A 26414-nucleotide genomic window follows, 5' to 3' on the forward strand; every position below is an offset into this window, starting at 1 on the left:
TTCCTATTTATTTAAAGGAACTCAAGAACATGAAAGTAAATTTTATTCAATTGGTTCAAACAACCACTAACACCTTTACCACACTAACTATAACCTCCATCCCTACATTTTCTAGATGCAGCTGAAGTCCGGCAAATATGACTCATGCAACAGAACAATAACCCCAACAATAGCTGAAAATCTGCTGTAGAAGAAGAAAAGGTTGCAAAGTTCAGAAACTTTGTTGTAAGACTTGAAATTACTTTCATAGACATGTTCCATCTAATCTAAGTGAACTTAAGCTACGTTGCAATGAAGAATGATCTTTAAAGATTTTCAATTGTAGAAAAAATTTATTAAAATGCCACATACATAATTTTTCTTCAACATCACAAATATGTGCTAGTTTGTGTTGGTCAAAGTTTACGGTTATAAGCAGGGACGTGCACAGATAGACACGAGGTGGTGCTAGAGCACCTGCCCTTTTATCCCATGGACAAAAAGTGCCCTCCTGAAATCTTTTTTTTTTTTTTTACAGTGTACAGTGTGGGGCCCAAGATAAAATTTCTGAATTTAAAGGTCTTTAATACCAGTGCCCCACATTTTGAAATTTTAATCGACAACTGCCTCCCCTCCCCCCTTCGCCAGCACATGTCCATGTCCCGCCTCGTGTGTCTCTCAGCAGACACTGCAGAGCGGAGAGGTGGACCTGCGCTGGTGCAGTTTACCTCTTCTCTCCTCCCCTCCGCCGTCAGATAGAGCCCTGCCCTGCAGACAGGCCAGCTAACCATCCAGGTAACAAACAAGACGAATATACTTGCTTCCTAAACTTTGGATTAAAAAATTTAAACTTGCCACCATTTTATCTAAACAGAACAGGTCAATCAATGGCATACCTTTACCTGCTATGTCTTCTATGGCCGCCACCAGGCGCCAGGAGAATGTCTACGATTTAACTCTTAAATTGGAATGAATAAATAAATTCAAATCTATCTCATAGATGTCGGTATTACATTTGCTATAATGGTCCATGATGACTTCTGTTTGACTCATATTGTTGTTTTTTGTTTTTTTTTTGCAAATACGGCCAAATGAGCTGGTTTACATTATTAAATGTGGGGCCTGTAGGCTAAGTTGTATTTTCTACTTCTGTGTCTGTAAAAATTATGATGTGATCAGAGTATTTTAATTTCTAAATAGCAGACATCTTATCAGTTCTCAGGACTTGTAATCTCATTCATTTTTATTCTCTAAGAATAATTTCTGTCATATATCACACTGGCTACATGCGGAAGTATAGATGATCCTTCTTATGATCATATTCTCTGCTATTGGTTTCATTTTGACTATAAAGATTTTATAACTCATTTTTTAGGTATAGTTGATTTACGCTGTAGAATGATCACTGGTTACTCACATTTCTGAAGATAACTCATTTAGTGTGACCTAGCTGGTAAATTTGGCAATGTAACCTGCTATGCTACAACATACGGTTATTTGGTGCAGAAGATATTTTGTGATAAAAGTACAGAATGATATAGTCAAGACAAACACGTTGTGCTCAGTGTGTAAAAAGAAAAAAACATGAAGGATAACGTAAGTTTCAAATTTGACTCAGGAAGTTCAGGTTGTGAATCAGTAATCTAACTTTAAATCAATCTATGATCATTTTGTTGCCTTTTTAATTTAAAGAATTTTGTAAAATGCATTCTTGTTTTGAGTTTTTTTTCCTGGGTGGTCATTTCCCTACATCCCACAGGACAGTTTGTTTTGGGGGTGCTTAGTAATACATATAAATTATGTTCATGTTGTGCCTGTAATAAATCTCACACTACAAACGCAACCAGCAACTCCATATGCCGCACAAGGTGCCCTTTTTTCCCCCTTGAGCACCTGCCCCCCAAAATGTCTGTGCACGCCATTGGTTATAAGGTGAAAAAATGGGGAAAAGGACTTTTGCAAGTCGTTGCTTTTAAAACTGACCTGAAACATCACAAATAGGAAATGAGGAAGTGAACATTCAAGCAAAGATAAAACTTTTTAAAATACTGTATCAAGTCCAGAAATACGCCAGATACAAACTGCTTATTGCACAAAATAAGAGCTTATTAACCTAAATGACATTATGTTTGATACATAAATCATCCTTTGCCCCCCCGACTTAATTCTCCTCCCCCAACAGCCCGCCTGCGCTGCGTGCTCGCCCCTGCTCCGCTGGTCCCGTGCGAGTCGTCAATGGTGTGGGATGATGTCATCCACAGGCAATAGAGCCCACCTCCCCATCATCAGTGTCTCCTCGCCACACGCGCGCCGCCGCTCGGTGTGACACACGCTCGGACGTGACGCCAGCTGAGTGGGCCAAGTACTTCTGATGACATTCGCTGCTGTATCAGCTCAGTCCGAGTCCGACAGAGCTGAGCATCTGTCACTCACACCGGGGTGTGCTCTAGATCCTCTGTCTTCCCGTGTTTCTGTAAAAGCTTCCATGCAGAGAAAGGTGTTACACATCTGGATCACCATACTACCCATCGGCTCATTCCACTCGGGTCCACAGCAGGCATGAGGATTTGTCAGCTGCGCGTAAATGATGAACACACAACGGAACCTTTGATGTAAGTCATGTTTAATCTCAGGAATGTTAGTAAGTGTCGGCCCACAGCTTGTGATTGTCTCCCATCAGCAGTAGGACTGCTGTGCTGCTTCTTCATCAGCACTACGTGTTGGTCGGCTTTTAACAAAGAGCGGAGATTCACTTTTGCCTGAGATGTGTTAGTTCTGTGTGCAACAAACAACATGTGGCGTGTGTCCTTCATTTTTGTTTAAAACCTGGTGCCATGAGAAGGTGGTGTTGTTTACTATAACCTCTGATTGGATAAATGCACATTTAAGCAGGGCGAGGAAGTGAAGTGACAGGCCTGCTGGCTCGGGCCCACATCAGCTTAATTTCTCATCGTTGTAAAGGTTGCAAGACCGCAAAGATGCGATAAAACATACAAGGGAAGCTGGCAGTGCGCCACCTAGCTGCTCTGCAAACAGGACTAAAGTGTTTTTTCCATCACTGACATGCAGAATAGTCCTGAAAACAACAATGTAGAGGAAGAACAGCTAGATTTTATAGCTGATTTATTCACCCTGTGCTGATGCTGATTTGAGGCATCATGTGAGCCTCCTGGTGCAACCTGCACTGAGGTAAAGTATTTAATGGATTTAACAGATGAGCTTTGTGGGAGACTTTTTACATATAGTTGGAGCTAATTAGTTGTTTCAGGGACTGCTTAGATAGCAACTAGTCTACAGGCAATATGAATGGCGATAAAACACAAAATCATTGAGGTTCAAGGCCCAAGTGATGCAAAAAAAAAAAAAAAAACATAAATTCTCATGAGGCATTTATTGCACTGTATGTATTTTAGATGCCAACAAGAGTCTTTAATGTGACAGGGTCACTCCTATTGATCACCACACTGAGAGTCATCACTCAGCAGCACAGTTTGACGCTGCTTTTACACACCATAGGCTTGACTCACTGCTTATGTAAAACCACAGGATCCCTTGTTGGTGACAGAGAAGTGTTTCACTAATGTGATTTATTCATGAAATATAACGTTTTTGATGCTTGTAGGGATTATAATTAGGAGATGCTGCAATGAACCTTTGTTCCACTCTTGTTTGAAGACGATAATTCACAATACGACAGTTACAGCCTTTATCTACGAGTAGTTTGCAGTTTCTAATTGACCGGCACTACACTTTGAATTGTGTGCTTAGACAGAGCTCTTTAAACTGCTTGCTGTCTGCATGCATAGTCTACTGTTTCACATCACTATGAGCAAAAACCAATTGCGTTTTATCTCTGTTTTGCAGCACTATATATTGTATGTAGGCTATATGCTCAACTATCTGAGTGAGCTGGGTGAACCTGATTTTGCTGACAGAAGAAGAGGTTTCATAGGCAGTAGATCCAAAATTATAATTTTTCAAAATGTACATGTTCAAACAGCACAGATATGTGAAGTCCAACTCTTGTTGTCATTAAAATATCAGAATGAGGCTTTTGTTTTAATTTGAAATTAATAAATGAAACTGTAATTGTCTCACCAATGCATTACCTCATCAAATGTGAGGCCTGATGCTAGGGACTACTGTTGGATAATTGCCACAAAGTGTTCATGCAGACCATCATGATGTCACAGTGATGTATAGATCACTGAACACTTTTCCAAGGCCTCAGAAGCTTTGACCTTTCACACCAAAAAGAATAATTTTATCCTCCAGCCAAAGCGAACGATTATTGCAAAAACAAGTAATCCCCCTTGGGGTGTTCGAGGGATAATACATTCATGGGGTTGGAACGGACCGAGACACAGAAGGACAACTTGAAAACACAATGTGTTTGGCCATGGCTGGTGTTGGTGTTAACGCATAAATAATCAGCACAAGCCAACTGCCAGGTTAGGGCAGACTGACTGTGGGGACACACTTTTTCTGAATGCCTCAGATTTAACTATGAATAGATTGTTTGGCAATTTGTGTTGCCCTGTGATGGACTGGCCACCTGTCCAGGGTGTACCCCGCCTCTCGCCCATAGACTGCTGGAGATAGGCACCAGCTTCCCCGCCACCCACTATGGAATAAGTGGTAGAAAATGACTGACTGACTGTTTGGCAATATTAATGAGAGAGACCAGAGCTTCATGTATGATTTAGTAAGGCCTAATAATAAGTTAACAGGGGGGCTGAATGCTTCCTAACTAGTGGTGTAACAATATGTTCACCTCATGAGATAAGATGGTGCAAAGTATTGGGTTCAGAAGAATTGCTCTGATATTTCTGGCAAAACTAAGAATCTACCTTTTGTTTTCCCAATGTTTCATAAATCTAGCTACCTAATTCCTGGTGAAAATGCTATAGGATTGATTCTGTTAGCAACTTCATATAAGGTGACCAAAGTCACAATAAAGCAGTTTATCTTGGTGACTAAATTGCAACTTTGAAGCAACTGGTTTTCAGTTGAACTACATTTCTTCACTGTAGTCATTTTCGCTAATCACTCACTTTGGGCACATAGTATCCCTGCGAGTTTCTGATATGTCCGCACATCAGTACTTGTGGTGGTAAACATATACCCAAAGTGAAACTGCAATATTCCCGCAATAAGTGGACAATCTTTTGGTTATCATCAGATGATGCATCACGGGAAATGTAGCTTCTATATTTAAAAAAATCATGGAAAACCCTGTTTGTTAGCTCCATTGGCCTTTTTAACAAAAAGCCAACAGAGGAAAATCCTCACCCCACTTCATGGTTGGCCATAGCCATCCCACTTAAAATTCAAAACTACTTGATTAAACTCAAAGTTTTAAAAAGAGCCAAATGAACAATTAATGTGCTCTCAGCAATATAAAAGAGAGAAAACGACAGGTCAATTTGAAATTAAATGATATTTATTAACAGTTCTTTAGCAATGGGTCTGACGAAGCCTCTAAATATGTTAGTATAAATTATCAGAGGGCATTTCTTCATGTCATCCTTCCATTCTTTGAAAGTTAAAGGTCTTAGGAATAAGGTGAATATATTTAGGTTTCATACTTGTCTCAATCTATAATGGCCCTAATGCCAAAATGTATTGAGAATGCTCCTCTTTGTGCTTTTACAGAACTGCCAAAGTTCTTTTTTGTTCTTCATACACTCTATGGTGAACTCTAGTACAGACTTCTTAGGAAGTCAAACCTCAGCATTTGTATACAAGAGCTGTCACCTTATTATCAGGGGATTATACTAGCGTAAAGCTAGCCAAGACCAGAAATATTGGCACATTTTAATATCGCGAGATCTCATTACACCCCCAACAAACAACTCATCTGGGGTTTTTCCACCACATCTTACTTATGTAATATAAAAATAGTTGACAGAACAGAAAATTCAAACACTTTGAAAGTAAACCCAAGAGAATTTTACTTGACTATCATTGCGCACAATCTGCAAGACAAACACCTGACTGATCTATCACAGGAAATTCATTATTCATGCTTACGCTTTGGTTTTCAGGGGTCACACCAGACTCCAAAATGGAGTTATTGGAGTCACTTCAACCACATTTAATGATATGGTCAGTATGTTATGTTTGTGCTGTGAGACTGAAAGAGATTCTGTGAGAGCCATGAGTTTTTCAGTACTGTTTTCATTTTTGTTCTCCTTGAAGTTTTCTTCTAAACTAAAGACAGTCTGGAGGGGGAATAGAACAAGTCTATTGTTAGCCAGTACAGCTTACAGTAGTCACTGTTTTTATGTTATTTTTCTGAGGCAGACCTGAACAATAAATGGTTTGGGAGAGTCTCCTTGCTCCAAAGGTTATTGTGTACCTGAAGTCTGTAAATGCTATGTTTAAAGGCTAGCTGCCAAGGTGCTTCAGATCAACCTAAACAGAATGGTTCTCATACAGAAGATCAGGATGTTGTTAGATTGCACTAAGTTTTTCCACTATCTCCCTCACCATAGAGAGCCTTGCAAAAGTATAAATATCTTGAACATTTTCCGCCATATTTCATATCACAACTACAAACATTTAATTAGGGGTATCAGAATAAAGGGGGTTGTATATGTGCAACACATTATGGACAAGTTCACATGTAAATATGCCAGAGTGAGCCATTAAGGCAAATTTTCATCTGTAGTTTATTTGTAAACATTTGTAAACCATGTATCATTTTTCCTCCACCTCTCAACTATCTGCTACCTTTTGTTGCCCTATCACATAAAATTCAAATAAAACACATTGGAGGTTCTCAGTCTTAATGTGACATGTAGAAAAGAGCAAGGGGGTGAATACTTTTGCAAAGCATTATTAAAATGAGAACATTTTCCATTTAAGATTTTATTTTGTACATTAAAACATGTACGTTTGGTGAAGTTTTATAGCTGTCATTTACCAAGTGGGTCTGTCTTTTAAGAAGATTATTCAAAATATATTCAGGGCAGATTAAGGTTTATTTTATCTTCACCTGTCAGAGGGCTCAAATCTCAGCCATCCTCAAAACCCTCTTTTCAAGCTGCCTTTTTTAAGCGTATATTCAGAGATTTCTATTTTTGTATGCTTTTTGTTCTAACTTTCTAAGAGATTATACTCCTGGTTTCTTATTTTAATGCTCTTCTCTTGAGCAGTTTAGAAGCTGGTTAAAGGTGTGGCCTCTGCCAGCTTGGTATAAACAGGGCTGCAGGTGGCGCAGTTGGTAGCACTGTTGTCTTGCAGCAAGAAGGTCCTCGGTTTGACTCCCAACTGGAGGTCTTTTTGCATGTTCCCCCCGTGCACGTGTGGGCTCTCTCCAGCTTCCCCCCACAATCCAAAAACATGACTGTCACGTTAATTGGTCTCTCTAAAATACCCTTAGTTGTCAATGGTGTGTGCATGGTTGTTTGTCCTGTATGTTGCCCTGCAATGGGCTGGCAACCTGTCCAAGGTGTACCCTGCCTCTCGCCCATAGACTGTTGGAGATCTGCACCAGCTACCCCGTGACCCAGTATGGAAGAAGCCTGTATAGAAAATGGATGGATGTTTTACCCAATGAAAATGCTATAAAACCCTGTTTTGTCTCCCTTCTTTTTGATATTACACGTTCTGTCAGCCCTCCCCATGTTAAATCCGTAGGACTGAGAAGAAACTGCTGCATGTTTGCCATCATGTTGTTCGCTGGTTTTCATATCCGCGCCGCAGCTTCAATCACTCGCTGTCTGCTGACTGAGGAAATTAAGCGACACAACTATTTTGACCGGCCCTTTCCTTGCCTGACATGATGTGAGGGCTGATGAGACGGATGTAAGGCAGTGGACAGTAAAATTAGCTAAAGTCTGGGAAAGACTTAACTGTAAACCAGCAGTTCTGTTTGCTGTTTCAGTTTATCCGAACCCAATGAATTCAAATCATGGATCATTTTGGGGGTATTATCATGCCAGTGTTAGCACAACTCTTTAATTTGGAAGTCTGAGTCACACCAAGTAGGATCCTAAACTGATTAGCATTATTTATTTCATGTGACATCATTAGATTTGTTACATTAGCCTGAATAGAGTTTGACTCATCAGGACTGTCATTCACTGCCCAGGGTTGAACAATTTATCAGTCATTTCGTTTGATTTGTATGGTGACTCTGCTTTATGCTTCATGTAAATTAATTCTTCATTCATAGTGCTTTTTAGTCACATCCCTGAGCTACACTCTGCAAAGAACAAGCTATTCATTCCATCCTTACATATTATTCCTGACGCAACCCAGCTAATGTTGTCATTTTCATTCCTTGTTTGTGATATAGAAATGTACAGTGTGCTTCCCTAGGGCTACGCCCCACTGGGCATCTTGAGGGATGTGACATGAGCATCAAGACTCCCTCTGATGCCCTGCTGACTATTTGCTTTTAAAATTTTTGTAGTAAATAGACCCAAGCCTAATTTATGTATGTAGAGTTTGCCACTGATGGTCAGCCAAGTTTTTTTTTTTTTCAAGCCAGGCAAATCAGAGAAGTGGTTTTCTGCCCTTTAGCTAGTAAATGTTTGAATGTGAGTGAACCTATTTTCTGCCTCTTTGACCATTTAATACCCACTTGTCCAGATATGAACATCTAACGAGCTATTGATAGTTATTTCTCTCATTCATTGAGCAAACATTTTCTCATTGCGGATGTCTTCTTTAGTCCTGTTACGTGGTCTAATTGAGCAAACTCTGCTGTATGTCTCGGCATTTAATCTGTCCAATGGACCCAACTTCTCTGCACACTCCTGCAAATGTTACTGCTCATTAAAACAAATGGAGCAGCTTGCATGTATTTCCTTGATTAGTTCTCTGTAGTTAACCAGCGGTACCATCTATGAAAAGAAACAAAACAAAAAAACTCACGGATAATAGCAGCAAAGCTTGTAAATAATATAAAATTTGAGAATAGTAGAAGAAGCACAGGATTAAAAATACATGAAAGTAACAATGAACTTACTGGATCTATTATTTATTTTGTCTAGGTTCAAACACTGCTGCTCAGTGGGGACATGCAATAGGTGCTAAAGCCCAGTTAATGGTGTATCATCTGGTCACGTAAGGATGTTGGAACTTTCATAAATTAATAGAATTTCAATGAAAAAGGTGAAATGATCTTTGTAAGCTTTTCCCAATAAGCTGTTTTGAGATGGTACAAACTGTATGTTCAAAACATATTTGCATTTCTATCCTCTTCAACTAATAATGATAGCTGACAAATTCCTTTCCAATCAGCAACAGGAATATTGCTCAAAAGGCCGTGGCAATATTCCCAGGTCCGTGCTTTCCGCTGTGAGTCAAATGCAAAGGAGCAACTGTGATGTCTCTATTTTGAGATTTACAGCTTTAGTCAGCAACTATCAGGTTTCCAACAACGTGGACAGCAGTCAGTATACATTTTAGTGTGCAACATTTCCTGTCACAGCAGCAGCTCTACTGTAAACTAAGTCCACAGCTCAGAGGTTACACAAAAACAAACAAAACGGTTGTCCTATTACTGATTGGTCCTGCTCATTGCCAATGGAAACAGCAGACACCGAGGAGACCCCTCCAGTTGCAGTAACACCTAATGAAGTCTGATGCAGCAGAACCCCTCAGATCATTTTCACAGAGTTGGTCTGATGTCATCTGCTCTACTGTGTGGGCGTTTGTGGGCCCTGTCATGTTCGTTTTGATGAAGTAGCTGCATAAAAATGGGGTGGAGGATGGAGGCTGGGAGCTTTTCATCAATCTTGTACATTCAGAGACCCCTCCCGCCAAAAAAACAAGAAATACCAGCTCCCTGAACAGCTTGTCCCCAAACACACCCTTTCTCCATTTGGAGAAGAACTGCACACCCCACAGCCCAAACAAGCCCTGTGACTGATGACTGTAAAGCCTGCAGGAGAAAGAGAGGTCTACTGCAGGTTTTAAACAATCCTACAATGCAAATACTAGGCTCTGTCATGCTGTGAACACCCAACGTGTGTGTGTTTTTTTTTCTTGTCCTGATCTAAGTAAAATGCTACAGTGCCTTGCAATAGTATTCACACCTCTTTTTGTCACGTTACAACCAGAAACTTTGATGTATTTAACAGGGATTTTAAGCGATGGATGAGCTTAATTGTGAAGTGGAATGTTTTGTTTTTTATTAACGGCTTTTATTAACCCCCCTATGTGGGGGTAAATTCTTTAACTGTTCCTGCTAAACAATCTATCCCCACAGCATGATAATGCTACTGCCATGTTTAATTGTGGGAATTGTGTGTTCCAGTTGTAGTTTTTGTCTTAACCTACAAAAGCACCTTCTTCAAAATACTTGCTGTGCCCCCTACATGGCTTGTGGAAAACTGCAAACAAGACTTCTTATGGCTTTGTTTGTTCTTACCACTGTCCCAAAAAAGGGTAGACTGTTGAGTACACAACAAAAAGTCATCCCATCAACAATTTGTCCCACTTGATCTGTACATGGGGCTCATGGCTGCTTCACTGAATAATGTTCTCCTTCCCCAGCCTGTCAGTTTAGGTGAATGGCCATGTCTTGGTAGGTTTTCAGTTGTTCCATACTCCTTATAGTTTGACATTATGGATTGAACAGTTATCAGTAAAATGATCAAAGCTTTGGATATTCTTTAATAACCTAAACTGGCTTTAAACGTCTCCACGATTTTCTCCCTGACATGTCGTGTTCTTTGGTCTTCTTGATGCTGATCTGTTTGTTCACCAACGTTCTCTAATAAATTTATGAGGCCTTCACAGATTAGCTAGGTTTATGGTGAGATTAAGCTTTATACATGCAGACATGTTGTTAGAGTAAATGATCTCTGATCATTGATGTAAAAACAGCTTTAGTCAAATTTTCATATGCTAATAATATTTGGCTTTTGCTGGTAATCCTTCTGAGAAATCTGAAAATCTATGAAAAGTAATAAAATCGCACATTTAGGTAAATTAAGATAGAAAACCTCAGCAGGTGTAAGCAATACACACATAAGTAAAGATTTAAAGCAACACATATACAAAACAACATCATGCAGGGGATCCGGTGAAGGCGGTATGAGGGGGTGCATATGTTTATCTTGAGCATGTGTGTGTGTGTGTGCAAGTGAGTGTGTGCAAGTAAGTCCATGAAGCACTGTCACAGAGGCCATTGTCCTTGATGGTACGTTGGAATGTTCATCAACTGGCCACAAAGTTCTGAGCAGGTCCACAGATGTCCTCAGGGAAGGGAGGGGGCAGAGGGAGCAGAGCGTCATGTTTACATAACTTCCAGGAGAAGTTGAAGATAGCCAGCCATCAAGGCCATGTAGGGGAGCCAGATTCAGAAAAACAACTATTGTTTTGGGTCAGGCTGACTCTTAGTTTTCCGTCAGCCTTGAGAGTGTCGCTGGTGCTTTTCAATTGCAAATCCAAACAGCCAAATTCCATGTCCTTTCCGCCAGATCCGAGCGAACAACTTTCTCCAACATTTATCCCATTTCACCCCTGAGTCCAGGAACCGCAACCTGCCTGCGATCCTGTAAGGATCACATCCAGTCTGCGATTCAGCTCACGTAACATCTAAGTGTTGATCGCTCTGCAGATCCCATCATACATGCCAGGCAGCCTTACAATGGCCAGAACAGCTGCCGACATTTTCCGAATTTCTCAATACGCCAGGTAACCGCCGACTCCAAAAAGCAGAAATCCTGATATCAAACATCCAATTGGGTACACATCTTCAAAATCCTCGACTGACAATATCGACAGACACACAATCCTCCACTTCTGCCAGGAGTCCATCATGTATCCGTAGAAAAATGTCCCATCTGTACAAGAGGGTTTCCCTTCATCCTGTCACCCTGTCGAGAAAATTTGATCAGTTGCATTGAGAGACCAGCTGACCAAATCCATAACTCAGAATTTGGAAGATATGCAAAAAGAGGCTCCAAAAAGAAGACAAGACACAGAGGAGGGTGTGGGAGACAGAAAAAAGCGTCCTCCACCACCGAGAGCAGAAAGAAAATACAAATGAAATACAAATTAAGACACTTTTCAGGTTTTTTACACAAAAAAATGGAAACAGCCGCTCATTTTCCTTCCACTTCACAATTCTGCACTATTTTGTGTTGGTCTAACCCTCAATAAAATAAAATGACACATGCAGTTGCAACATGCAAACGTTTAGTGGGTGTAAATGCTTTTGCAAGGCTTTATCTCTCTAAATACTACAATTATGTGCATAACTGTTGATTGTCTATGGGAGTTAAATTGTTTGGACAAACATTGACACGTGCTCCATCCTCTTCCTCCTGGCACTTGGCTGCCTGTTAAAGCTGTTATCTTCCCTCTGCTGGTGTGTTGTGAGCTGAGGGAGGCCATCATGTTCTCCCCCCTGTGAGTGCGCTTCCTTTATTTCTTTCTCTCTCTCACTTGGCTGTCACTTCAGAGGCGATCTGCTGTTTGGCAGTTTAAACAGTTAACAAGTGGTCAACAATGAAAGGAAAACTGCTAAGAGAACAAGTCAGCTCTTTGATCACGAGCACAACAGTTTATGTTCCTTCGACAAGCATCAGACATGCTCTAAACGCTTTGTACTCTGCTGTTTGGCTGTAGGTTTCAAGTAAAGCAGCTTCAGGAGGGATGTAAGCACACAGAGCAACAGAACTCAGCATGGTCATTTAGAGGGTTTCATTCAGTTCCTTCTTAATGTGTTTAACTGACTAATTGGGACCAAACAACAGAAGTGCTTTCAGATAAACCCAGTTAATTAAAGACAGTTTTGATTAAGCCCCTTATTCAGTGTTTTCCTTGTCATTATATTGGAGGGGCACAGCCTCCAGACGGTCAAGTTAATAATTACATAAAATTCATTGTCTAAATAACATAGATCACAACAGAAGTCATTTAAGGTTACCTTTTCTATAATAAAACAGCTCTATACATTGTCCTTTCATGAAACAAACAAAATGATCTTGTTATTTATGTTATTTTCACAACACTATGTCATTTATGCCTCTACATGGACGTGGGACTGGTAAATGTTCTGCTCTCTGTCTCACTTGCAGCAGAGTTCACAGGTGAACACACACTCCCGCCAGTACACACAGACCACGCCAGAAGAGATTTCACACCCACCTTCAAAACAAGCGAAAATATCAACGTTTTTTAAATGTCCCCAGAGTTGTGACGATAGCAGTATTCACTCACCTTCGTGTAGCAGCCATAACTCTCCTACTCTGTTGCTAACTATGGAAAATAGTGCTCCCTCATTGCTCAGGGCCCGCCACTTACAAGCAGCAAAACTGACATATCACCAGGTGACATGTTTTGACCTTGGCTGTGAGAGGGGAAATACTCCCCCTGGCTGTACAAAGCTGACTTTGGTAAGTTAGTATGTAAATACATATATAACAGATTAAGAGAGATAAAGAAAACAAAGCTAAACGCTTTGTAGATAACAGATAATTATTAAAATTTATTATTAAAACAAAACTTAAAAATGGTTTGTCCTTCAATTATCTGTGTCAGTTAGTGCGCGAATTACAGATTAGATTTATTAAGCAAATCAAGCAGAACGTTTGACCTAATCATGAAACGACAAATCAGACCTTTGTAATCTCTTGCGCTACTGCCCTATCAGTGTGATGTTACTAATGCTTTTGTTCATTCTCCTGTATTTTTGCTGTAAAATCCTGTGTAAACATCAAACAGTGACATTACCACTGGTATATTTTGAGTATTTTTGAACTTCTGTGTCTCAGCTACAGTCTGTAACTAGCTGAGTGCAAACGCCAGTGGCCAGCCTGCTCTTTCTGTCGCACACTCTGTTTGTGAGGGGAAAGTGATCAGAGTGATAGTGACTTCCACCATGACAAAACTGGGTCAATGTAACCCCAACCCCCTCCACTGCAGGCAAGGCTGAAGGAGGGGGTGAAAGAGAGGAGGATACCATCACCAGACTGCGCGTGGATTTAAACATGGAGACACTGGAGGGTGCTTTGCTTTCTCAATGGGTTGGTAACTGTGTTGTGTTGGGGCTGAGCTCCCCCCAAGATTGTTCTGACATGTTCCTTCCTCTCCCTGTAGTCTGTGGTTTATGGTGCATCTGTGTGACCTGTCCCTCTGTAATTTATCTCTGCCCACTTTTGTTACTGTCAGCCAATGTTATGTATTTTCAGGTCCTCCCAATGGTTTCCCATTCCATAAAAGATTCTTTGAAACGTCAGCTTCGAGAATGTGTTGAAATGAAAATCACCCTAAGGTGGGGGGGGGGGGGTTGGGTGTAGGGTTGCTTAAAATACATTCCAGTTCAGTAAATGTGGAAAAAAAAGAGTCATCAATTTTACTGCAAGTTGCCCTTTTCCTAATAAAAAGGTCGCCTTTCTGCTATCAACTCCACAAAATGTCCTACCGTGGTATCTAGACCCAAAACCTTAGGAGCAGATCCAAAGCAGCAAACAGGGCCTCCAATTGAGTAAACAAGGTTTTTCAGCACATCCTGCGCATTGTTGATTTGACAACATTTTAGAGATTATAGATTTTATATTGAGCATGTTTTCTTCAGGCCATGAGCGAAACATTTTTGGTGGAGCCTGTCCCTCAAGCCAACATGTGCGAGATGGTTTACTCCTTTAATAGGTTACCAGCTCAAAGCTAGAGACAAACTCATCAGAATTTTGTAGCCAATTTCTGATCTTCATTTTTTTGTAAATCTTTCATCTGTAGGTACAGAATTAGGGAGATTCTGGTGTTTCTTCAAGAACTAAAAGAATAAAAACATGGAGCAACAGCATTCAAAATATTTTTCCTTGCCTTCCTGCCATGAGTTGTCATGAGTTATTTACTGGAGTAAAGAAGGCTGTGTGATAGAGTTTAGCATCTTATATTGGCGATCAGTGTGGCTAACATTACAAAAGTGTATAGCTAGAGAATGTAGAAGCTTACTCTAACTCAGACATTTAAAAATACTGCCAACATTTCCAAATCCAGGATGTTCCATGACAGATATATTGAAAGCTCAAAATGATCAAACCGTGCAACTTTGCTATACTCTGTTCCACCTTCCTGTTTTCTGCCCTCTCATGCAGGGTAAAGACCCAAATGTCTCCAAACTCCACGCAAAAAATACAGTTTGCTTTTAAATTGTTTCTTGCACATTTGTGCTAACACTGATTTCACTTCTTTATTGCTGCAAACAGCTAACTTGGAGTCTTCTTCTCTAAGTAACAATATCATCACTGAAGTGCGTAGATGCTGTGAAAGAATGCTATTTATGATGCTTTCAGTGATTACAAAAATATTGTATTTTTCTGTTTCTAGCCAGCCAGTCAGGGTCATTTTTCACCAATTTTTTCCATCCTTTAGCAATTAACCTTTACCCTAGAATTTATTTTGATAGTGTCCTCGGGTCTAAATGGAAATGTAATCCCTTCAGCAAGTTCTAAGATTCTTCTTGCAATGGGATGTGCCCAGAAAACTTCCAAAGGGCAATAATCCAGGTGGCATCTAAATATGAAGCTCAATCCATATCAGATAACTCCATAAAGTCCACTTGATACTGAATGTGTTCCACCCATTGCTAAGTGCCAAAGTAACCATGCAAATGAAGTAGTCTCAGTAAAAAGTATGAGGTCTATTAGCACAGACTATTTATTAGGTTAAAGATGAGTGTTGCACATATGGCTTACTAGATAAACAAAGCTGAAAATGTACAGCAAAGCAGAAAAGTATTTCACTGACATCAAGCAACAAAGACTGAATGCTTAAACACAATGGAGAAATTGCTTTAATTGTTGAGTTTGTTTCCCTCAAGAAAACCTCTGAGCCATTTCAGCCAAAACAGATTGTATCTTGATGCTAATTTTAGCATGCTAACATCATCCCTGCTGACCAGTGCTGCCACCCACAGAGCTGTGCTGCTAGATGGCAAAGAGGAAATTAAAGCACTTCATCAAACAAAGATCATGGGGGGATTATAATTACCAGTGTATGTAACAAGAGGGTGGATTTTCATTTTAATGAAAGTAACATTTCATGCTAATGTTTTACAGAAGCTTTATAATCACTGTACTGTAAGAATGTTAATATCAAACTTCTGTAACAAATGTAGCAACCTGCTATAGGTAACATTAATCACAGAAGCAATTTAAGCTATAGAATATGAAGAATTACTCCTTAACTGTACTGTGTTGAGGTGTATGTGGTTCCCTGTTTATAACACTCCATGGACAAATGCTTGTTTCTGACTGGCCCAAAGAAAAAAGCTGGTTCTTTCTGTTTATACCAAAGGCAGGCTGAATAAATACGATAGATAGAGGCTGGAAGTTTTTCATTTCAGATAATCACATGACTCTCCAGCACTCAAGCAGCCTCTGAAGAAAAGAAATGCTCTAAGCCATTAGATGAGTCACTTTGTTGTTTTCCTTCTACAATGCAGTGCAGAAACAGCAAATGCAAATTGATTTTTTTTTACTTGTTTCAGCTTACATAAGCTGACAAGCTATAAATTATCCCTATGTTGTAATTATACTATTCATAGCAGAGAATTGTGGGTAAACATCTCAAAACACAGGCATTTTGAACTATTTGCCAGGTTTAATATGAACGTTTTTTTAATGTACAGTAGCTCTTAAAAGTGTACACACCATTATTACCTATCACCAGGTTTCTGTGGTGTCAAAAAAGGAGCTGTAATTAGTAATACATAAGAGGATAATTTTCCTGTACAATTCAAATGAAAAACAAATAAATCTGTTTAAAGAAAATAACCTTGTTGCAAAGGTGTGCACACCCTTAAACAAAAGCCTTGCTGATGCACCTTTTCATTAAAATTTAGCATTCAGTCCTGTTCAGGAGTTTGTCATTTTCCCGTTTCTTGACCTGACTTTTTCAAGTGACCCCATATACACTACCAGTCAAACGTTTGGACATACCTTTGTCATTCAATGGATTTTCCTTATTTTTATACCTTTCTACATTGTAGATACATACTAAAAGCAAAAAACTATGAACCAAAAGTAAATAAAGGTATTTAGCAAACATAAACTTGTGAAATAACTCAGAAAACCTTCTATATTTCAGATTCTTCAAAAATAGCCCAAATTGCTTTGATTACCGCTTTGCACACTCTTGGCATTCTCTGAATGAGCTACACAAGTTAGTCACCTGAAATGGTTTTCCAACAGTCTTGAAGGAGTTTCCAGAGATAGAAGTAAAGATAAACCATTGAATGAGAATCTGTTCAAACCTTTGACTGGTATTGTGTTTAGTCAGATTTAATTGAATTATTTGTGAAGACTGTGCACACTTATACAGCTGGAATATTTCATCTTTTTATTTTTTTTTACGTTTCCACCCAATATGCACTAATGACAAAAAATTACTTATAGAAATATTTGGCTTTTGGATGAAATTTCAGGATAAACCTTTACATTTGAACTTAATGTGAACTTCTCCAAACTTTTGAATGCACGTGTCCAACTCTTCAGTGTTTCAGGACTTTTTGCACAACTTGCTGTTCTCTAACCAGGAGCTTTATGGCAAAATTCACAACAGGTGTTTGATCCATGAATTGACCAATAGCTTTCCTGGATCAATCAGAACTGGTGTTTAAACACCACTCCTCATCATGCTGTTCACATTTTGATATCATGAGACCAAGACAACGCCTAACAGTACCTCCTCATTGCAAGGCTTCAATCAGGATGTTCTCAGGTAGAAGTGGCCACTGAGCTTAAAGTGTAACAGAGTGTCATCAGCAGGTTGCAATAGAGATACAGAGAGACTAGTAGAGTCACAGAAAGACGCAGGAGCGGACGTCCTTTGGCCATATCCCACACTGATGACCGATTCATTGTGAACAAAGTCCTGCAGAACCAGATGATGAATGCCACTCAACTTCAAGCACATTGAGGGTGAGAAGCACCCAAGTGTCACGTCAGACCATTCAAAACTGTTTACATCAAGGGTACCTGACCAACACTACCAGGCACAAGCATCATTTACGCTGGACGAGGAAGAAGTGGGCCTCAGTGCTGTTCTCTGATGAAAGTCAATTCTTGCTGAGGAGAACTGATGACCGCCAGCAATGTTGGAGACATCAAGGAGATCGCTATGCATCAGCCACTGTCTTTGGTGGTGGTGGTGTTACAATGTGGGTAGGTGTGTCTAGTCAATACAGGACTGTCCTACAGTTTGTGAAGGGTACAGTGACAAGCCCATACTACCTGAATAACATCATTAATCCAGTCATTGTGCCTCTGCATGAACAACACAGGCCAAATATCATCTTCGTGGACCACAATGCTCCAGCTCATCCAAGTCACATCATTAGGGAATGGCTGCTGAAGACTGGGGTACCTCGAAGGGGGTGGCCTGCACAAGGGCACATTGACATATTGTGTTGTGGTCTACCCACCACTGTTGTTGGCTTATATTTTAATAGTTAGCTTGAGATGAGGAAATCACCATTGCCCTACTTTCATGATATAATATCACTGTAGCGTGAACTTCTTACGTTTTCCAGAAATTTCACCCGAAAGCCAAATATCCCTAACATTTGTGAGTAGTGTATATTTTCTTTTTTTTTCAGCTGAAATGTACAATATAAAGTTGGCACTGCATTTGCAAAAGGTTTAGCATGACAAAAACCTGATATTTTACCAGGGTGTGTACACTTCAGATAGCCACCGTATTGTAGTGTTTTTAGCTATTTTTACAACCAGCCTTGTTGCTAGAAAAAAGGGAATTAACCCTTTTTTCTGTTTGGCGTATTATTTCACATGAATGCATCTTGTTAAGAATGAGGTCCCTCAGAGGGATGAAGGTTGTTGCAGCTCATTTATTACAGCTTTTGGGACTTAGCTTTTAAGAAGTCTCACTCCCATCAGGATTAGCTGAGATTATGCATTGCTAACAGCAAACAGGTTATCACCTTCAGATATTACAAGGGGAACAATTTAGACTGTAATTACAGACAAGCATCGTTGTCCATGACATAAGCCAAACCAGAATGTGATCTGCATGATTGAATGGATACATGAAATGTTGTATCTATTCCAGTCAAACATGCACATGCATTGTTAAATTGTTTAGTTTTCCCAAGCTCAAATCTAAGGTTTAACATTAGAGCTTGTTTTGTTTTAACAGTTATTATGTTTTGTAATGCAAAAACCTGTAAGTGACTTGCAAATGCCACCCGTTTTAAAGAGTTTTGAGATATAGTGCCTGGCAAAAGTACAGATTTCCATGAGGTCTTTTATCACATTACAACCACAAGCAATAATGTATTCTGTCGGGATCGTATGTGGAGCATAATTGTGAAGTGGAAAAAAAGGAAACTTGTTTTTTTTTTTTTTATAACAAACAAATCTAAAAAGTGTGATCATTATTTTTGCTCAGCTCCATCTACTTTCTTTAGAAGACAAATTATTAGTAGGCTAAGTAAAGTCGACCTGTGTGCCAGTTAATCTCAGTATGAATCCACCTGTTCTGTGAAGGCCTCCAAGGTTTATTAGTGAGCACTAGTAAACAAACAGCACCAGGAAGATCAAGGAGCACAGCAGACAGATCAGAGAGAAAGTTGTGGAGGTGTTTAAAGTAGGGTTTGATTCTAAAACAATATCTCCTTGAACATCTCACAGTGCTCTGTGCAACCTATCACCCTGAAATGCAAAGAGCATGGTACAACAACCAACACACTTAACCTTCCAAGACATAGCTATACTATACGTCTAAACTGGCAAACCTGGCAAGGAGGTCTTTCACTTGAAATCCAAGTAAAATACATTGATGTTTGTGGTTGTAACATTACAAAAGGTTCGAAGGGTATCAATACTTTAGTTTGCATTACATTTCATAGTCAATTAGCTTATTAGATTTATTGAATGTTTTAACAAACAGAAATAAATGATAGTGGTTTTTGTGCTATATATTTCGTTTTCCATCATCATGCATTAGCATGTGCTGTTTCCCAGCTAGTGAAATGTAAAGTGCTTTCCACTAATTCCAGTATGTGACAAGGTGGTAACTTGCAAACTGATATGAGTCTGTCTTTCTTCTCTTTCTTTGGCCAGCTTTGCATAACCCCAGATGCCTCCCCTCCCTCTTGACGAGCGCATAGTGGTCATTCAGCGCCCCAAAAACGTGTGTGAGGCTTCCCCACAAACCATCCCACAGCATTCCTCTCAAATAACGGCCTCTACCAATGGACGAGTGTCCCAGCCTTCGCATCTCCATGCCTCTCATTCCCATTTTTATTCACCCGCATGTAAACCTCTAAATGTGGAATGCAAGCGCAGGTCGTCCCGTGTGCCGAGATTCAAGGTTGACCAGCCTGTCATCCCAGCAGGTGTCCGCCACATCCCCAGCCACTGTCATAGCAATGGCACAGTAACACTTGGCCCACGCCTTCCCTCTCACACACATACTATTGATATCAAGGTATCAGTGGACAAAAGGGGACGGGGAGGATTAAGCAACTCATTAGGGCGCACTGGAAGTTCAAAGGGTGGCAGAGGGAAATGTGCATCTTCCCAGCTTGATCAAGAACAATGTGAGAGAAAACCTGGAAGCTTTGGCAGACCTTGTGGAGTGGAGCACAAGCCACAGCGAGTTCGTCAGCTGTCTTCTTCCCCTGGAGGGATCCTTCAGTTTGTCCCTGCTCAGGCACAACAGCATACATTCAAGAGAGAAAAGGAGAAAGAAAATTCAATTTTTCTTAACAGACGTGACCAGGAATTTCCCTCTTTGGGTCACAGGAACGATTCCAAGCTGGGAACTGTCCATCAAAGCCATAAAAGCCACAGTCTGCCCTACCACCACCACTCTGTTCCTGTGCCCCATGCTGCCATCCTAAACTCCACCTATCCTTCATCCCTTCCATCCCAACCCACTCATGCCCCAGTCTCTTTTCAGCAGCTTAATCAACCTCACCCACCTCGCATGAGGGATCACCGCCCTCACATTCATCATGGTCTTCCACTGTCCCCTTGCTCCTCCCGTGTCGGAGGGTTCCCTAGCCCGGACCATACTTGCACCATTGACTGTGCGCACCCATTCAACTGTGGCTACTGGAGGTTGGTAAGATGCACGGGGTGTAAAGGAGACTCTTCCAGTTACCAAGGAGGTGGAGGAAGCACTTCTACCTCATTTTCCTGTGGTCACAATGTTGGCGCAGTGAAGAGAGAAAGTAAAAACATGGGGCTAAAGATTCTGGGTGGCTGTCTCTCCACCGCCTCCACATCAAACATTTCCTCATCTAACAGCACTGCTTCTGACTGTCGAGCAGCTCTATTCAAACCTCTACCTTGTGCCTCCTGCGGTGGAGAAGCTGGAAACTTTGAGAGTCCTGCTATCCTTCGGAAAAAGCTAGTCGGAGGATGCCTTCCCTGTACTTCTCTGTCCTCTTCAACCCCTTTGCGGGCAATTCAAAGCTGTGTATCTGGTTGCAACAACAAAGCATCTCAGACTGGCAGTTCTTCCTGCAGCTATTGCAGCAGCGACCCAATAGTGGTGACGTTCAACCCTCGCAGAGGAAAACCCCCTGGTAGAGGCTTAGGACCGACTCACCCAATGGCTATGCTACAAACAGATGATGATGACTACAGCGTGCGCACCATCTGGCCTGAAGAACTGGCTAAGAAAATAACCCATTCTAAAGCTCAAAAGAACAACTGTGCTGGGATGGGTGCTGGGAAAACTTGTTCTAACCAGGCCCAGAATGGCAGTAACGGAGCCGGCCTTGCCCTCTTGGACTGTCAAGGCCTTCAGGAATACGCACAGACTCATCTCATAGACAATGCTGGCCGACGACAACTTCAGCAGGGCAAAATGGCTGCACTCGGTTTTGTAGGCAGCAGGCTGGGTTCCGGCTATGACGATGGACGCAACTCACTAAAGAGACTCTTAAATAAAACTGAAGATGTTGGAATGTGCAACAGTCCTGAGCATGACCAAGTGTATCCACGATCCCCTTCTCCCCGCTCCATATCTCCCCCATCACCTGTGTCTTTTTCCCCTCCACCCTCGGCCCCCAGCACACTCATCAAACCCAAACCCTGGCAGAGAGACAGGGAGGGAGGACACTCTCTGCCATCGGCTCAGTCCCTTTACCTGGCCCTAAACTCCCTTAACAGAGAGCAAGATGAGGAGAACAACCGAAGTAAGTCTATATGATAGTTCTCCTAAGTAAAGCAGGTTTAGTCACTTTATTAATACAGAATGTACATATAATCTGCAATCATTGACAAAAATATGGTAGTCTGAGGTCTAAATACCAACCGAACTCCATATTGATTATGTTTTTGGAGTTTTTGTAATAATTGTAACTGTAATATTTTTTGAGAACTACTTTTAAAGTAGCTATAAAATGTTCTTGTTGCCAGCACTAAATTACAACCAACAAAGAATGTTTCTAAACTTCCAGCATGATGATCTTTTTTTAGCAGTGGCCAGAAGTCTAGATCACTTTGTATTAATTTGGTTCTTATGGCCACACTTTGAACTCCTCAACATGCAATGCATATCCACACTTGTTATTCCCCAGTGAGGCTCTCTCTGCCGCTGTCCTCGTCATTACCAGCTTCCCTGTCCGATGAGACTGTGATGACTCCCGATGCGGAGAACGCCGTCATTAGCCCGATCCTGCCCTTCCTGTTCCTGGGGAACGAGAGAGATGCCCAGGACCTGGATCTGCTGCTGCGCCTCAACATTGGCTATGTGGTGAACGTGACCACACACCTGCCCCTCTACCACACCAACTCGGGGCTGCGCTACAAAAGGCTCCCAGCCACTGACAACAGCAAGCAAAACCTCCGACAGTACTTCGAGGAGGTTTTTGAATTCATTGGTGAGAACCCAGCTTCTAAAAACCTAATTACTTGTTGTGTTTATGTGTGTGTATGGTGTAAGTGTTATTATTAGAATTAAAAACAAAAACACAAAAGGTAGGTTAGTGGCCTGCTAGCCTGTAGGGTAAAGGCTTGCTATCAGATTTCTGTATCCAGTCTGGTAAAAGTAATCCAGGAAGTGAAAGTTCTACTCTCACTGTAGTTGATTAGGCTCGACAAAATGATTATTTGTGTTTTCAGAGCTTCTCTCTTTTGAGCTAGCTATAATAACGTTTTCTGGGTTTCAGTTATAGTGCTGTTTTCTGAAATTCATTGCATATTTGTGAAAACTTTATGATTTGGATCAAACCGGGTATCTTTCCACAAGCTTCTATTTAGTTTGCTGGAAATTTGGCCAATTTCTCCTGACAGAACTGGTTGGAACTGGTGACTTATGTTTCCATGACATCCAAGATGGCGCCTTGGATAGCAGCCTCGATACTCCACTCTCTTGTACACCACTGGTTTTGGTCTGATCCAGGACAATGACTAGTCTGCATACATAAAGAAAGTGGATCAACTGGTCCATTGATGCAGTCAGAACCACCTAGAGCTTAACCCACTCAAGATGGTGGAGATGATGGTGGACTTCTGGAGAACCACCCCCGGACTGCCTTCCCTGACTATCCTCAACAACACAGTTTCTACTGCGGATCACTTCCAGTTTCTAGGTACCACCCTCTCGTGACCTGAGATGATCCTCACACATAGACGCTATTTGAAAGAAGCCCCATCAGAGACTGTACTTCCAGCGGCAACTCAAGAAGTGCAACCTTCCACAGGAGCTGCAGGTCATCTTCTACACGGCACATTATTCAGTCTGTCCTGTGCACGTCCATCACTGTGTGGTTTGATTCATCCATAAAACAGGAATGGTCCAGACAGCAACAAACAATTAGGTCTGCAGTGAGGATCATCAGGGCTGATCTAGGGTCAGAAAAAGGGCAGTTAACATCTCTCCAGACCTCACACATCCTGGTCACAGGCTGTTTAGACATTTACCTTCAAGTCGGAGCCCACAGAGCGCTATTTGCAAAATAGCAGCCGCCACAGAGACAGTTTTCCCCCCTGGCTGTCTCTCTAGTGAACATTTAAAGGTCAGAGTGCCCAAATCGATACCATGTGTTGTGCAACAAAAGGTTTGGTTTGGCTATTAGCATCCAGTAATAATTAGAATTGGGATAATTACAATAATTATAATTAATAATTAAAAGTTAAAGTTATAATATTACATTTTCAGTCAGACTAACAAATCAGAGCACCACTGTTGGGCCGCAGTGATTGGTTTCACTTGCAAATATTAAAATAAACCATAACCAATCAAATGATGCTGTGATATCACAGTTCAGTTCAGTTCATGGGAATATGAACAGCTCAGTGACTGACATCCTTGTAAACCTTGAAGGCCCCAGACAAAGAGCTGTGTATGTGTGTTTGTCTTTTAGTCATTTGTGGTTTTTATACAACAACAAAAAATCTTTCAAGCCAAGAGAGGTCCTGTTTTCTTGTAATATTTCCACTTTAATATCAAAATTACAGTGATCAAAAGTCCTGTTTTATATATAAAGCATAAAGTTTTATAAAGCAAAAGTTAATTAAGTTGCTGTTCCCATCCCCAGAGGAGGCATATCAGAGTGGACAGGGTGTGTTGGTTCACTGCCAGGCAGGGGTGTCCCGTTCTGCAACCGTCGTCATCGCCTACCTTATGAAGCACACCCTCATGACAATGACAGATGCCTACAAATACGTGCGGAGCCGTCGCCCTGTGGTGTCGCCCAACCTGAACTTCATGGGTCAGCTCTTGGAGTTCGAGAGGGACCTTAACTCCGGCGTGACTCCTCGGATCTTGATGCCTAAACTAAATGGTGTGGAGACGCAGGTGTGAAGGAGGTCAAGGATCAGGAGTGTGTAGCATTAAATGGGCATTAAAAAGAAAGTGCTACACGTTTTAGAACGACAGCTACAGGATACTGGAGAATCTAGGTGGGTTTGGTAAATAGTGCACTTTTAATACTGTGAAACATGAGACAGAGGACTGGATGGTTCATTTGTTTAATTGTTGGACAATTTGATCACCATCCAGTATGGTGTTTCTAAGATAATGTGCCAATATTTTGTACAGCTCCAACATAATTCAGATATCTTTTTTTAATTCTGATATGCCTCCTTTTTGTTCCTGTTTACGTCATGTTCACACAGAAATAGCAGCTTTATTGCCCTACATCATAAATGCATGCAAAAAGTGAATGCAAAATGGGAAGGGTTCATTGTTAATCATTCATCTACAACAGCTCTTTGATGTTTGCGCCACACGTAGCAGCGCAATGCACTTTACTTCCCATGCATTGGTAAGTTAACACCCACTGAATTATCAGAAAGATGAGGTAAGGCCTCGGTTACTCTTCTTTGATCATTCTTTTTGCTTTCATTTGATCCGTTTATTTTTTTTTTTTTATTGTGAACTGTGGAACAGTTTGTCATGGACCTAGCAACGTTATCATAAGGAAGCACTTTTTTTTGCAGTATTTAAGGTAAAGTCCTGCAGCATTGTCCAGACTAGGGTTTAAAGGTACATTAACATGCAATGTTAACAATGTACACTTAAAAATGCAGGTTATACAATGAAAAAAGGCCACTATAAATGCATTTATAACAATACAGGAGCATTTTATATAGTACATCTGAGCATTGGCGTGGGTTAGCAGGATGTTTCCTGCTGTTACAATGTGCTTTAAAACTTCTCCAAGTGTGCAAACTGTCTTTTTTTATGTGAAGTTATATTTCTTTGTTTCCTACTTAAAAGATGTAGGTTAATATGTAGCATGAAATAGACCCACAGAGGTTTCTCTGAAATTCAAAAGTAGCACTTGGGTGCCATTAATCTCCTGCAAAGCTTTTTAGACCAGACATAACTTTTTGTTTCAGAAAACGTCTACCCACTCCAGTTTGGAGAAGTGTCTCTTGTAATAGGAAATTATAATCACCTAACAGAGCTCATTTCAAACAATACAGTGCCGGATACATGTATTGACACCACTGGTAAAGTTGTGTAAAAAGCCTTAAAATACATTTGTTTTTATTGCAGTAGCATAATCTCATACTGAAACATTTGGAAAGGTCTTGCAACATTTATTTAAATGGGGAAACATGTTAAGGAGGTGTTCACTTAAGCATTGGTGGCACAGTTAATGGTACCATTGCTGTTGACCGCCTTTGGTCAAAGAAGAGGAGGCCTTCACTCTTCTCTAATCTCTATTTAATTTAGAACATTCATCCATGCAGTGTTTGAAAGCACATTTTAACAGTTTTAGTTGTCTTTTGACTAACTATTTTTAGGGATTTTAGTTTTAGTTGACTAAATTGTGCTTCTTTTAATAAACTCAGCTTACTTTGTTTAGTATTTCCAACAACATTCTTGTCATTCTTAATGAGTTTTTTAGTTTTTGACAAATTTTTATATATAAAAATACATTGACAAATTAATTTACTTATAGTTTTAGTCAATAAATTACAGTGCCTTGCGAAAGTGCTCGGCCCCCTTGAACTGGTCAACCTCTTGCCACATTT

The 26414-nt window shown here is 40.6% G+C and overlaps 1 protein-coding gene across 1 annotated transcript; it reads left to right on the forward strand.

Annotated features, from left to right (window-relative positions):
• The first annotated feature begins 2323 nt into the window (after positions 1-2323).
• On the forward strand, positions 2324-26414 carry si:dkey-175m17.7 (dual specificity protein phosphatase 10). Its single transcript, XM_047378539.1, has 4 exons — positions 2324-2591; positions 20034-22120; positions 22505-22807; positions 24467-26414. Exons 2-4 carry the CDS (start codon positions 20050-20052, stop codon positions 24730-24732), a joined length of 2640 nt encoding a protein of 879 aa, XP_047234495.1. The 5' UTR covers positions 2324-2591; positions 20034-20049; the 3' UTR covers positions 24733-26414.

This window comes from Girardinichthys multiradiatus, chromosome 11 (genome assembly GCF_021462225.1).
Source record: "Girardinichthys multiradiatus isolate DD_20200921_A chromosome 11, DD_fGirMul_XY1, whole genome shotgun sequence".
NCBI classification, from domain to species: Eukaryota; Metazoa; Chordata; class Actinopteri; order Cyprinodontiformes; family Goodeidae; genus Girardinichthys; species Girardinichthys multiradiatus.

Bases quoted from the DNA above. Each gene is read 5' to 3' on its own strand.
- si:dkey-175m17.7 (XM_047378539.1), top strand. From the start codon at position 20,050: ATGCCTCCCCTCCCTCTTGACGAGCGCATAGTGGTCATTCAGCGCCCC. The intron at 22,121-22,504 runs GTAAGTCTATAT...GTTATTCCCCAG, and splicing joins AGATGAGGAGAACAACCGAA to TGAGGCTCTCTCTGCCGCTG. The intron at 22,808-24,466 runs GTGAGAACCCAG...TCCCATCCCCAG, and splicing joins GGAGGTTTTTGAATTCATTG to AGGAGGCATATCAGAGTGGA.